Source organism: Bos javanicus, chromosome 16, assembly GCF_032452875.1.
Source record: "Bos javanicus breed banteng chromosome 16, ARS-OSU_banteng_1.0, whole genome shotgun sequence".
Classification (NCBI taxonomy): domain Eukaryota; kingdom Metazoa; phylum Chordata; class Mammalia; order Artiodactyla; family Bovidae; genus Bos; species Bos javanicus.
This window is the reverse complement of record NC_083883.1, coordinates 33,376,340-33,391,165: the sequence shown is the minus strand read 5'-3', so window position 1 is coordinate 33,391,165 and position 14,826 is coordinate 33,376,340. Positions and strand designations below refer to the sequence as shown.

Here is a 14,826-nt window from a genome sequence, read left to right as displayed (position 1 = left end):
GTCTGTTTAAGATAACACAAATAAGTAGAGATATATACCATGTTATTGGATTGGAAGAATCAATACAGTGAAAATGAGAATACTACCCAAAGCAATCTATAGATTTAATGCAATCCCTATCAAACTACCAGTGGTATTTTTCACAGAACTAGAAAGAATAATTTCACAATTTGTATGGAAACACAGAAGACCTGATAACCAAAGCAATCTTAAGAAAGAAGATTGGAACTGTAGGAATCAACCTTCCTGATTTCAGACTATACTGCAAAGCTACAGTCATCAAGACAGCATGGTACTGTTACAAAAACAGAATTATAGACCAATGAAACAACATAGAAAGCCTGGAGACAAATCCGTACATCTATGGGCACTTTATCTTTGACAGAGGAAGCAAAAATATACAATGGAGAAAAGACAGTTTCTTTGCTAAGTGGTGCTGGGAAAACTGATCAGCTGTGTGTAAAAGAATGAAATTAGAACAATTCCTAACACCATACACAAAAATAAAATGGATTAAAGACATAAATGTAAGACCAGAAACTTTAAAACTCTTAGAGGAAAACATAGGAAGAACACTCTTAGACATAAATCACAGCAAGATCCTCTGTAACCCACCTCCTAGAGTAATGGAAATAAAAACAAAAATAAACAAATGGGACCTAATTAAATTTAAAAGCTTCTGCACAATGAAGGAAACTATTAGATCAGATCAGTCGCTCAGTCATGTCCGACTCTTTGCGACCCCATAAATCGCAGCACGCCAGGCCTCCCTGTCCATCACCAACTCCCGGAGTTCACTCAGACTCACGTCCATCGAGTCAGTGATGCCATCCAGCCATCTCATCCTCTGTCGTCCCCTTCTCCTCCTGCCCCCAATCCCTCCCAGCATCAGAGTCTTTTCCAATGAGTCAACTATTTGCGTGAGGTGGCCAAAGTACTGGAGTTTCAGCTTTAGCGTCATTCCTTCCAACGAAATCCCAAGGCTGATCTCCTTCAGAATGTACTGGTTGGATCTCCTTGCTGTCCAAGGGACTCTCAAGAGTCTTCTCCAACACCACACTTCAAAAGCATCAATTCTTCGGTGCTCAACCTTCTTCACAGTCCAACTCTCACATCCATACATGACCACTGGAAAAACCATAGCCTTGACTAGACGAACCTTTGTTGGCAAAGTAATGTCTCTGCTTTTCAATATGCTATCTAGGTTGGTCATAACTTTCCTTCCAAGAAGTAAGCATCTTTTAATTTCATGGCTGCAGTCACCATCTGCAGTGATTTTGGAGCCCAGAAAAATAAAGTCTGACACTGTTTCCACTGTTTCCCTATCTATTTCCCATGAAGTGATGGGACCGGATGCCATGATTTTCGTTTTCTGAATGTTGAGCTTTAAGCCAACTTTTTCACTCTCCTCTTTCACTTTCATCAAGAGGCTTTTTAGTTCCTCTTCACTTTCTGCCATAAGGGTGGTGTCATCTGCATATCTGAGGTTATTGATATTTCTCCCGGCAATCTTGATTCCAGCTTGTTTCTTCCAGCCCAGCGTTTCTCATAATGTACTCTGCATATAAGTTAAATAAACAGGGTGACAATATACAGCCTTGACGAACTCCTTTTCCTATTTGGAACCAGTCTGTTGTTCCATGTCCAGTTCTAACTGTTGCTTCCTGACCTGCATACAATAAGCAAAGTGAAAAGACAACCCTCAGAATGGGAGAAAATAAAGCAAATAAAACAACTGACAAAGAATTAATCTCCAAAATATACAAGCAGCTCAGGCAGCTCAATACCAGAAAAACATAAAACCCAATCAAAAAGTGGGCAGAAGACCTAAACAGACATTTCTCCAAGGCTAATAGATGAAAAGATGTTCAATATCAGTCATTATTAGAGAAATGAAAAGCAAAACTACAATGAGGTATCATCTCACACTGGTCAGAATGGCCATGATCAAAAAGTCTACAAACAATAAATACTGCAGAGAATGTGGAGAAAAGGGAACCCTCTTGCACTGTTGGTGGGAATGCAAATTGATACAGCCAGTATGGAGATTCCTTTAAAAACTAGGAATAAAACTAGCATATGACCCAGCAATCCCACTATTGGACATATACCCTGAGGAAACCATTATTGAAAAAGACCCATGTATCCCAACGTCCACTGGAGCTTTATTTACAACAGCTTGGACATGGAAGCAACCTAGATGTTATCAACAGATGAATGGATAAAGAAGTTTTGTTATATATACACAATGGAATATTACTCAGCTATAAAAAGGAATGCACTTGAGTCAGTTCTAATGAGGTTAATGAACCTACAGAGTGAAATAAGTCAGAAAGATAAAGACAAATATCATATATGTATATATATATATAATATGGAATCTAGAAAGAAGATAGTACTGATGATTCTACTTGCAGCGTAGCAAAGGAGATGCAGACATAAAGAATGGACTTTTGGACACAATGGGGAAGGAGAGGGTAGGATGATTTAAGGGAGTAGCATTGAAAATATGCATTACCTTGTAAATATATGTATTACCTTTTACATATATGTAAAATAGATACCCAGTGGGAATTTGCTGTATGACACAGGGAACCCAAAGCTGGTGCTTTGTAACAACTTAGAGGGGTTAGGATGGAGAGGAGGTGGGAGGGAGGTTCAAGAGGGAGGGGACTTATGTATACCTGATTCATGTTGATGTATGGCAGAAACCATCACAAAATTATAAAGTAATTATCCTCTAATTTAAAATGAAAAAAAAATTTTAGGTAACAAAATTTGGAAAGAAAACAATGCAAACGGGGTAATACTATCAAAAGGAAACTAGGGTGATGATATGAATATCAAATAAAAGATATGTGAAGCCCAAAAGATTGGAGAAGGAAATGGCAACCCAGTCCAGTACTCTTGCCTGGTAAATTCCATGGGTGGAGGAGCCTAGTAGGCTACAGTCCATAGGATCGCAAAGAATTGGACACAACTGAGCAACTTCACTGGTTCAATGAAGCACAAAAGACAGCAATGTCATAAAGAGGGAAATTACTTCATGATAAAGGAAAAATCTACAAAGAAGATAAATTATGATACCCTATGCACCTAATAATATATCCTCATGCAGTATAAAGAAGATAGAAAGTACCTCCAATTCATTTCCTGAATCCAGTACTACTTTTAGTACCAAAAGTAGGCAGAGGAAGAAAGGAAGGGAGGAATGAAAGAAACTGTAGGGCAATATACTTGTATATGTAAAAGCAAAACTTCTACATAAACTGTCTGCAAATAGAATCTGGAAATGCATTAAAAGAACAAATTGAAAAGGTCTGGTATCTTCCAGGAAATGCAACATTGGTTCAATATCAGGAAAACTGACAATAATATCCATAATGTCAACACAATAAAGGAGATGATAAGATCATATAAGTAGATTTTAAAGTTCAACAACCATTCCTAATAAAAATATAAAACAAAACAAGTTTAGACAGAATGACTTAATTCTAATAAAAATATTTATTTCCCAAATAATAATAATTGTTATAAGTTATGACATTTATAATTCAATTAAAATCAGGTTATTGGACAGATATGCTGATAATTAGCACTATTGCTTAATAATGTCTTGAGCATAATAATATAATAAGACAAGAAAAAGAAATTACAATATTATAAATTCTTAATAGCAATACAGACTATAAAGTACTTAATAAATGTTACAAGACACAGAACCTGTATCAAGAACCACTTTCAAGTTTGGTTGAATGGCTTTTAAAAAGATCATTTTTTAAAGTTTCTAACTGGACTCCAGAGTCCAATTTTTTATTGAAAAATATCTTAAAATTAATGTAGAATAATATAGTATAATCTATCTTCCTGGAAGAAAATGAAAATGGAATTCTTTCTTACACCACATACAAAAGAAAAAAATTCCAATTGGCATATGAGACTAATGGAAAATGAAAAAATATTTGGAGAGTTGGCAGAATCTTGAAGCTCTACTACATGGAAATTAGGGAAATCTTATTCAAGTCTGGAAACCAGAGTCTGAAAAAAAGTCATAATTGAAAATGTGAAAATAAAAAAACTTCCTTACAAAGTGCCATAAACAAAGTTAGTTTAAACAATGAATAATTATGAAAAATTATACAGCATAGATCACACTACACAGCTAACATCCCTAGTGTTCAAAAGAAACAGTGGGATAAATTTTGAGAAATGATCCTGCATTATCTCATACACACTCTATAATCTAGCAGTTCTACTCCTAAGTAAATACTTAAGAGAAACTCTTGCACTCACTCATCAAGAGACATTTTCAAAAAAAGCTCATAGTATAACTTCTCATAAAATGCATCCATCCCAAACAGAAAGAACCCAAATGCCCATTAACAGGAGAATGGAAAAATTGTGGTATTTTCCCATGATGGAATATTAACAGTAATAAAAATGAATGAGCTCAGTTATGAGCAATAACATGAATAAATTCTAGTTACATAATGTTGAAGGAAAAAAACAACAGGTCCAGAGAGTTATCTGATCAAGTTTCAAAAACTATCATATTAATGAAAAATAAACACAGAATTCAGAAAAGTGAGTACCTCTCTGGGCAGAAATAGGGAACCAGAAAAGGAAGAAATGTATAGGTAAATGAAAGTTATCTGTAAAGTTCTAGGTCTTGAGTTGGATGCTGGATTCTTGGTTTGGATTTTACTGATTTAAAACTTTTTTTTTCTTTTTTTAAATTTTAAATGGAGGCTAATTACAATATTGTATTGGTTTTGCCATACATCAACATGAATCCGCCACGGGTGTACACGTGTTCCCAATCCTGAACCCCTCTCCCATCTCCCTCCCCATACCATCCCTCTGGGTCATCCCAGTGCACCAGCCGCAAGTATCCTGTATCCTGCATCGAACTTGGACTGGCGATTCATTTCTTATATGATATTATACATGTTTCAATGCCATTCTCCCAAATCATCCCCCTCCCTCCCTCTCCCACAGAGTCCAAAAGACTGTTCTATACATCTGTGTCTCTTTTGCTGTCTCGCATACAGGGTTATCATTACCATCTTTCTAAATTCCATATGTATGCGTTAGTATACTGTATTGGTGTTTTTCTTTTTGGCTTACTTCACTCCGTATAATCGGCTCCAGTTTCATCCATCTCATTAGAACTGATTCAAATGTATTCTTTTTAATGGCTGAGTAATACTCCATTGTATATATGCCTTCAGAATGGGAGAAAATAATAGCAAATGAAGCAACTGACAAACAACTAATCTCAAAAATATACAAGCAACTCCTGCAGCTCAATACCAGAAAAATAAATGACCCAATCAAAAAATGGGCCAAAGAACTAAATAGACATTTCTCCAAAGGAGACATACAGATGGCTAACAAACACATGAAAAGATGCTCAACATCACTCATTATCAGAGAAATGCAAATCAAAACCACTATGAGGTACCATTTCACGCCAGTCAGAATGGCTGCGATCCAAAAGTCTACAAGCAATAAATGCTGGAGAGGATGTGGAGAAAAGGGAACCCTCTTACACTGTTGGTGGGAATGCAAACTAGTACAGCCACTATGGAGAACAGTGTGGAGATTCCTTAAAAAACTGGAAATAGAACTGCCATATGACCCAGCAATCCCACTGCTGGGCATACACACTGAGGAAACCAGAAATGATTTAAAATTTAAATGCATAAAAGAGGGTCATGCCAATAATGATAGTAACTCATGGACTGAGGATTGTGATTATTCTGTGTCTGTGTTGTTGTTCAATCACTAAGTCATTTCAGACTCTTTGCAACCCCATGGACTGCAGCATGCCTGGCTTTCCTGTCCTTCACTATCCTCCAGAGTATGCTCAAACTCACATCCTTTGAGTCAGTGATGCCATCCAACCACTTCATCCTCTGTCGCCCCCTTCTCCTCCTGCCCTCAATCTTTCCCAGCATCAGGGTCTTTTCCAATGAGTCAACTCTTTGTGTCAGGTGGCCAGAGTACTGGAGTTTCAATTTCAGCATCAATCCTTCCAGTGATTATTCAGGGTTGTTTTCCTTTAGGATTTAGTGCTTTGATCTCATTGCAGCCCAAGGGAGTCTCAAGAGTCTTCTCCAACACCAGAGTTTGAAAGCATCAATTCTTTGATGCTCAACCTTCTTTATAGTCTGGCTCTCACATCCATACCTGACTACTGGAAAAACCATAGCTTGGACTATATGGACCTTGGTTGGCAAAGTGATGTCTCCACTTTTTAATACATTATCTAGGTTTGTCACATCTAGGTTTTCTTCCAAGGAGCAAGCGTCTTTTAATTTCATGGCAGCAGTTACCATCTGTAATGATTTGGGAGCCCAAGAAAATAAAATCTGCCACTGTTTCTATTTTCTCCCCTTCTATTTGCAATGAAGTGGTGGGACCAGATGCTATGATCTTACTTTTTGAAATGTTGAGTTTTAAGCCAGCTTTTTCACTCTCCTCTTTCACCTTCATTTAGGCTGTTTAGTTCTTCTTCACTTTCCACCCTTAGGGTAGTATCATCTGAATATCTGAGTTTATTGATACTTCTCCCTGCAATCTTGATTCCAGCTTGTGTTTCATCCAGCCCAGCATTTTGCATGATGTACTCTGCATATAAGTTAAATAAGCAGGGTGACACAGCCTTGAAATACTCCTTTCCCAATTTTGAACCAGTCTGTTGTTCCATGTCTGGTTCTAATGATTGCTTCTTGGCCCACATACAGGTTTTGCAGAAGGCAGGTAAAGTGATCTGGTATTCCCATCTCTTTCAGAATTTTCCACAGTTTATTGTGATCCGCACAGTCAGAGGCTTTAGCATAGTCAACAATGCAGAAGTAGATATTTTTCTGGAATTTTCTTGCTTTTTCTATGATACAACATTGTTGGCAATTTGATCTCTGGTTCCTCTGCCTTTTTAAATCCAGCTTGTACATCTGGAAGTTCTCAGTTCATATACTGTTTTAGCCTAGCATGAAGGATTTTGAGCATTGCCTTGCTAGCATGTGAAATGAATGCAATTGTGGGGTAGTTTGAACATTCTTTGGTGTTGACTGTCTTTGGGATTGGAATTTTCAGCTACAAATTGGCACTCATCAAGGGCATTGCCAATGAGTGAACAACAAAGGCATTTGCCTCTACAGAGATTGAACCCCATGCTGCTGCAGCTGTTGACCTTCCACAACCCCTGAGGGAGTTCAGGGTGGAGTGAGGCACTCTGTGCTTCAGGGCATCTGGTGGGACAGGTCTTTAGACAGTTGGATGTTTTTAGGAACAGATTTTATGATCTCCATCCTTGAATCTCCTCATATCTAGAGAAGCACTAAATCCCTTCATGGTGAAATCAGACCCTCATGACTAACAGAAAACCTTTTGTAAAGTGAGTACTTCATGGTATTGAACCCCCTTCACCAAAACCTTATATATTGGCCTTTCCCCACTGCCACTTTGGAGCAGTCTCTCAGAGCTGTCCGAGATGCTGCCTCCTGGCCTACAGTCCTCATTTTGCCCCAAATAAAGCTTAACTCGCAGCTCTCAAGTTGTACATCTTTTTTAGTCAACAGAATGAAAACTGACCTTTTCCAGTCCTGTGGCCACTGCTGAATTTTCCAAATTTACTGACATACTGAGTGCAGGACCAAAAGCATCATCTTTTAGGATTTGAAATAGCTCAGCTAGAATTCCATCACCTCCACATTACTAGCTTTGTTCGTAGTAATGTTTCCTAAGGCCCACTTGACTTCAATTCCAGGATGTCCAGCTCTAGGTGAGTGACTATTGTGGTTATCTGGATCATTACCTGGGTCCACCAGGGTCTATCTTGGTTATCTGGGTCATTAAGACTTTTGTACAGTTCTTCTGTGTATTCTTGACACCTCTTCTTAATCTCATCAGCTTCTATTAGGTGCACACAGTTTCTGTCCTTTATTGTGCCCATCTTTGCATGAAATGTTCCCTTGGTATCTCTAATTTTCTTGAAAAGATCTCTAGTCTTTCCCATTCTGTTGTTTTCCTCTATTTCTTTGCATTGTTCACTTAAGGCTTTCTTATATTTCCTTGCTCTTCTGTGGAACTCTGCATTCAGTTAGGTATATCTTCCTCTTTCTCCTCTCCTCTGCCTTTCACTTATCTTCTTTCCTCAGCTATTTGTAAGGCCTCCTCATACAACTATTTTGTCTTCTTACATTTCTTTTTCTTTGGGATGGTTGCAGTCACTGCCTCTTGTACAGTGTTACGAACCTCTGTCTGTAGTTCTTCAGGCACTCTGTTTATCAGGTCTAATCCCTTGAATCTATTTGTCACTTACATATAATAGTTAGGGATTTGATTTAGGTCATACCTGAATGGCCTAATGGCTTTCCCTTCTTTCTTCAATTTAAGTCTGAATTTGGCAACAAAAAGCTCATAATCTGAGCCACAGTCAGCTCCAGGTCTTGTTTTTGCTGACTGTATAGAGCTTTTCCATCTTCAGCTGCAAAGAATATAATCACTCTGATTTCGGTGTTGACCATCTGGTGATGTCCATGTGTAGAGTTGTCTCTTGCGTTGTTGGAAGAGGGTGTTTGCTATGATCAGTGTGTTCTCTTGGCAAAAGTCTGTTAGCCTTCCTACTTCATTTTGTACTCCAAGGCCAAACTGCGTGTTACTTCAAGTATCTCTTGACTTCTTTGCATTCTAGTCCCCTGTGGTGAAAAGGACAGCTTTTTTTGGTGCTAGTTCTAGAAGGTCTTGAAGGTCTTCATAGAACCATTTGACTTCATCTTCTTTGGCATTAATAGTTGTGGCATAGACTTGAATTACTGTGATATTGAATGGTCTGCCTTGGAAACAAACCGAAATCATTCTGTTGTTTTTGAGATTGCACCCAAGGACTGCATTTCAGACTCTTGTTGACTGTTTCTCTACTGGATTGTTGCCCATACAAGTAGATATAATGGTCCTCTGAATTAAATTTGCCCATTCCCATCCGTTATAGTTCACCGATCCCTAAAATGTCGATGTTCACTCTTGCCATCTCCTTCTTGACCACATCCAATTTACCTTGATTCATGGACCTAACATTCCATGTTCCTAGGCAATATTGTTCTTTACAGCATCAGACTTTACTTTCACCACCAGTCACATCCACAACTGGGCGTTGTTACTGCTTTGGCCCAGCCTCTTCATTCTTTCTGGGGCTATTTCTCCGCTTTTCCCCAGTAGCATATTGGACACTCCTACTGAACTGGGGGGCTTATCTTCCAGTGTCATATTTTTTTGCCTTTACATACTGTTCATGGAGTTCTCCAGGCAAGAATAATGAAGTGGTTTGCCATTCCTTTCTCCAGTGGATCACATATGTAAAGTCCAAACAAAACAAAGAGCTCTTACAAATGATAAGAAAATGGTAAGTGCCAATAGAAGAATGTAAAAAAAAACTATGTACACAAAAGCAAATCTAACAAACATGAAAAATTTCATGAAATTTTTCTGAAATTCACTTCATCAGGAAAATTCAAATTAAATTAACAATGAAATATCACAGTAGTAAAACCTGAACAAGAGAAAGTTACTATTTCTAGAGGGGATCTAGGCCAAAGAATTCAACTCAAGCTTTGCTGGTAGTAAATGTGAGGAGTTAGAGCCTTATTCACATTTTTGGAGAGCAAAGCAGAAACATATTAAAATATAAGATTATATATATATATATATATACCCTTTGGGTCAATAATCCCACTCCTTGGAATCTACTCCACAGAAGTATTAATAAAACCTCTAGTATATACTGCTATATGTAAAATGATCCATATTTTGTAGCATTGTAATGTGGTAAAGCAAACCAAAACTGGAGCCACAGCAAATCTCCAATATTCTAGAAATTGATCTATAAATTACAATATAACTATATCATAGAATATTGCCCAGGCATTATGAGTTGACACTGGAGAAATTCAATGATGTATATTTGAGTGAAAAAAAAGAATGTGGAACGTATGTATAATGTGATCCAATTTTTTTTTAAAAAGAACATGTTAAGATGCATCGTTTTAAAAATACATGTACACATGTGTGTGTGTATATCTCTGCAAATTCATAGCATGGAGAAAAATAGGGAAAAATAAATACTAATTGTTAAATTATGTAGGTTGAGAGAAGGTAAAGGTAAAGGGAAGATAAAAGGGAGGAAGGGAGGGAGGGAAGGAAAAGGGGAGGGAGAAAGAGAGGAAAGAAGGAAGGCAGCAATATATGGGGATAATAAAGAATCTAAGGCAAACAAAAACGTTTTCATGTGTACACACATATGTCTATGCAACTACCACACAGATCAATATGTAGAAGATAGATAATGTTCCTTAGGTTAAAAACTTTTACAAATTAGTAAATAAAAGACTAATAACCCAGTGGGGCTTTCCTGGTGGCTCAGCAGTTTAGGAATCCACCTGCCAATGCAGGAGATTTGGGTTCAGTCCCTGGGTTGGGAAGATCCCCTGGAGAAGGAAATGGCAACCCACTCCAGTACTCTTGCCTTGAAAAATCCCATGGACAGAGAAGCCTGGCAGGATACAGTCATGCGGTCACAAAGAGTCAGACATGACTTAGTGTCTAAATGACCACCACCACAACAACCCAACAGAAAACGAGCAAAGGAAATGAACAGATAGTTCACCAGACAGGAAACAAATAGAGTATGAATATATGGAGAGATGCTCAAACTTTCTCATGATAAAGGAAATGCAGATTAAAACTGCATCAAAATACCATTTTTCATCCATCAGGCTGACAATATTCAAATATATGACAATACATCACATTGGGAAAGCTGTGAAGAAAAGAAGAAATCTCATACATTGCTAGTGAGAGGGTACATTGTTAAAACTGCAATGGAGAATAATTTAGCAGAATCCTTAAAAACTACAAATGCATATTCTCTGCAACTCAACAATTCTCCTTTTAGGAATACTCCAAGGTACAAAGTAATATATGTTCAGAGTAGCTCATTCCAACTTTGATTGTAATGGAAAATGAGGTAAACAAATATTTATTAGTAGGTTACTTATTAAATTATGATTCCTCCATAATTTGTAATAATATGTGAAATAATATGAAAAACTCATGAGAGCATTTAAAGATCAAAGATATAACTTTAAGTGAATATCTTGTTCAAAAATGCATTTAATATACTAGTATTTACATAAAATGGAGAAAAGTAACATTGGCTATGCACAAAAATTTTATGGAAATATAGAAGAAACCTTATCAATAGTAGTCACTTGCAGGGTGTGTGAAGTAAGTGACAAAGCATAAGGTGGGAGAGACAATTTTTGCTGTATTTGTAATATAATGTACTTTTATAGTAGAATAAAATGTCTATTCAAGAAGAAAATAATAAAATAATGAGATCTACATCTATGGAAATGCCTGTGGTATATCGACAAAAGTGAACTACGAGTGTGTGTGTGCTCAGTTGCTCAGTCGTGTCCGACTCGGTGTGACCCCATGGACTGTAGCCCACCAGTATCCTCTGTCCATGGGGATTTTCCAGCCAAGAATACTGGAGTGGGTTGCCACGCCCTCCTCCATGAGCAGTGTAATTTCATTTTTGTAAAAAGTGTATGAGTGTGTGGGGAGGCTGCTGTGTCTATTTGTGGGTGCAGAAAATGACATGTAGGCATTCATATAAAGCCTTAATATTAGTTACCTCAGGAGTGTAGACGGAGAAGGCAATGGCACCCCACTCCAGTACTCTTGCCTGGAAAATCCCATGGACGGAGGAGCCTTGTAGGCCGCAGTCCATGGGGTCGCGAAGAGTCCGACACGACTGAGCGACTTCACTTTCACTTTTCACTTTCATGCACTGGAGGAGAAAATGGCAACCCACTCCAGTGTTCTTGCCTGGAGAATCCCAGGGACGGGGGAGCCTGGTGGGCTGCCGTCTACGGGGTCGCACAGAGTCGGACACAACTGAAGCGACTTAGCAGCAGCAGCAGCAGCAGGAGTGTAGAGGATGTTATTAATTCTTTGGATTGTTTCTCTTGTTAAAAACAACACATACTAATTTTGATTTTTTTTTAATTGAGATATTTGAAATTTTAAAAACAAATTAAAACATTTTTACAGTTATATTTTGCCACAACTAAAAATGAAATTTGTCCAAAATGTAAAGAAATGCAAACACATTTTATTTTGTAGATTGTCGTTTTATGGATATATGATCCGGAAAACGCGGACCCCAGTGAGTTGCTATGGAATGCCAATGAACCTTCCCTAGTATGTGGAAACATTATTATTTTCATGGATAAAATAATATGCTACATTTCTTTTTTAAGAGCTGCGAATAATTTATTATAGTTTAAGTAGCCTAGAACTAAACACATTTTAATTATCCATTAAATTTAGTTTACTCATTATAGTGATTTTGAACTTGTGCTCAATCACTACAATTATAAATCTTTCTTTAGAATTCTTATTGAGCATTTTCCATATTTTCTGTGAACCTCATTATCCACGAAGGGGCTGACCATTAAAATGCTTTCAAGGTGTTTCTTGAGCATCTACCTTGAAGTCATCCTTCAAAAATCTGTCTAGTTCTTTATTGAATGCTTTACCACTGGAGATTAATAAAGTGCAACACAGTGTATAAATAAGTCCTTCCTTTTATCTGTTACAAATTTACCTCTTTCAAGATTCAAGTTTTTTCTTCTGTTACAATTAAAAGGTACAGAAGAGAAACATAAAATGAAAAGTTTTCTTATAGGATTCTCTATGTCTTAATTAGTCTAGATCTGAGTTTTTCATAGCATGTTGTTATGACTCATGGTAATTAAATTCACAGGAGATAGACTGATAAATCAGAAGGACAACCAGTCAGTTGTTTTGTTTGACAATGACTTCAGAGGGAATAAAATAAATTAATGGTAATTAAACACCTGGAGTAACAGGCAAATTTGGCCTTGGAGTATGGAATGAAGCAGGGCAAAGGCTAATAGAGTTTTGCCAAGAGAATGCACTGGTCATAGCAAACACCCTCTTCCAACAATAGAAGAGAAGACTCTACACATGGACATCACCAGATGGTCAACACCAAAATCAGATTGATTATATTCTTTGCAGCCAAAGATGGAGAAGCTCTATACAGTCAGCAAAATCAAGACTGGGAGCTGACTGTGGCCTAGATCATGAACTCCTTATTGCCAAATTCAGACTTAAATTAAAGAAAGTAGGGAAAAACACTAGACCATTCAGGTATGACCTAAATCAAATCCCTTATGATTATACAGTGGAAGTGAGAAATAGATTTAAGGGCCTAGATCTGATAGATAGAGTGCCTGATGAACTATGGAATGAGGTTCGTGACATTGTACAGGAGACAGGGATCAAGACCATCCCCATGGAAAAGAAATGCAAAAAAGCAAAATGGCTGTCTGGGGATGCCTTACAAATAACTGTGAAAAGAAGAGAAGCGAAAAGCAAAGGAGAAAAGGAAAGATATAAGCATCTGAATGCAGAGTTCCAAAGAATAGCAAGGAGAGATAAGAAAGCCTTCCTCAGTGATCAATGCAAAGAAAGAGAGGAAAACAAGAGAATAGGAAAGACTAGAGATCTCTTCAAGAAAATTAGAGATACCAAGGGAACGTTTCGTGCAAAGATGGGCTCGATAAAGGACAGAAATGGTATGGACCTAACAGAAGCAGAAGATATTAAGAAGAGGTGGCAAGAATACACAGAAGAATTATACAAAAAAGATCTTCAGGACCCAGATAATCACGATGGTGTGATCACTCACCTAGAGCCAGACATCCTGGAATGTGAAGTCAAGTGGGCCTTAGGAAGTATCATTACGAACAAAGCTAGTAGAGGTGATGGAATTCTAGTTGAGCTATTTAAATCCTAAAAGATGATGCTGTGAAAGTGCTGCACTCAGTATGTCAGCAAATTTTGAAAACTCAGCAGTGGCCATAGGACTGGAAAAGGTCAGTTTTCATTCCAATCCCAAAGAAAGGCAATGTGAAAGAATGCTCAAACTACCACACAATTGCACTCATCTCACATGCTAGTAAAGTAATGCTCAAAATTCTCCAAGCCAGGCTTCAGCAATACGTGAACTGTAAACTTCCTGATGTTCAAGCTGGTTTTAGAAAAGGCAGAGGAACCAGAGATCAAATTGCCAACATCCACTGGATCATGGAAAAAGCAAGAGAGTTCCAGAATAACATCTATTTCTGCTTTATTGATTATGCCAAAGCATTTGACTGTGTGGATCACAATAAATTGTGGAAAATTCTTCAAGAGATGGGAATACCAGACCACCTGACCTACCTCTTGAGAAAGCTGTATGCAGGTCAGGAATCAACAGTTAGAACTGGACATGGAACAACAGACTGGTTCCAAATAGGAAAAGCAGTACATCATGGCTATATATTGTCACCCTGCTTATTTAACTTATATGCAGAGTACATCATAAGAAACGCTAGGCTGGATAAAACACAAACTGAAATTAGGATTGCTGGGAGAAATATCAATAACCTCAGATATGCAGATGACACCGCCCTTATGGAAAGTGAAGAAGAACTAAAGAGCCTCTTGATAAAAGTGAAAGAAGAGAGTGGAAAAGTTGGCTTAAAATTCAGCATTCAGAAAACTAAGATCATGGTATCCAGTCCCATCACTTCATGGCAAATAGATGGGGAAACAGTGGCTGACTTTATTTTTTGGGGCTCCAAATCACTGCAGATGGTGATTGCAGCCATGAAATTAAAAGGAACTTTTAATTTCCTTTTAATTCCTTGGAAGGAAAGTTATGACCAACCTAGATAGTATATTAAA

General features: G+C 37.7%; 1 protein-coding gene across 7 annotated transcripts in view; it reads left to right on the top strand.

Moving 5' to 3' along the window:
- CATSPERE (catsper channel auxiliary subunit epsilon) overlaps positions 1-14,826 on the top strand; it is a 159,747-nt gene that overhangs the window by 47,939 nt on the left and 96,982 nt on the right. For all 7 annotated transcript variants that reach the window (XR_009729911.1, XR_009729910.1, XM_061382471.1 and 4 more), the window contains one exon: positions 12,193-12,270. Coding sequence is in view for 5 of the 7 variants with exons in the window: in XM_061382471.1 (XP_061238455.1) it covers positions 12,193-12,270 (78 nt within the window). In the remaining 2 variants the exon portion in view is untranslated. The remainder of the gene's footprint in view (positions 1-12,192; positions 12,271-14,826) is intronic.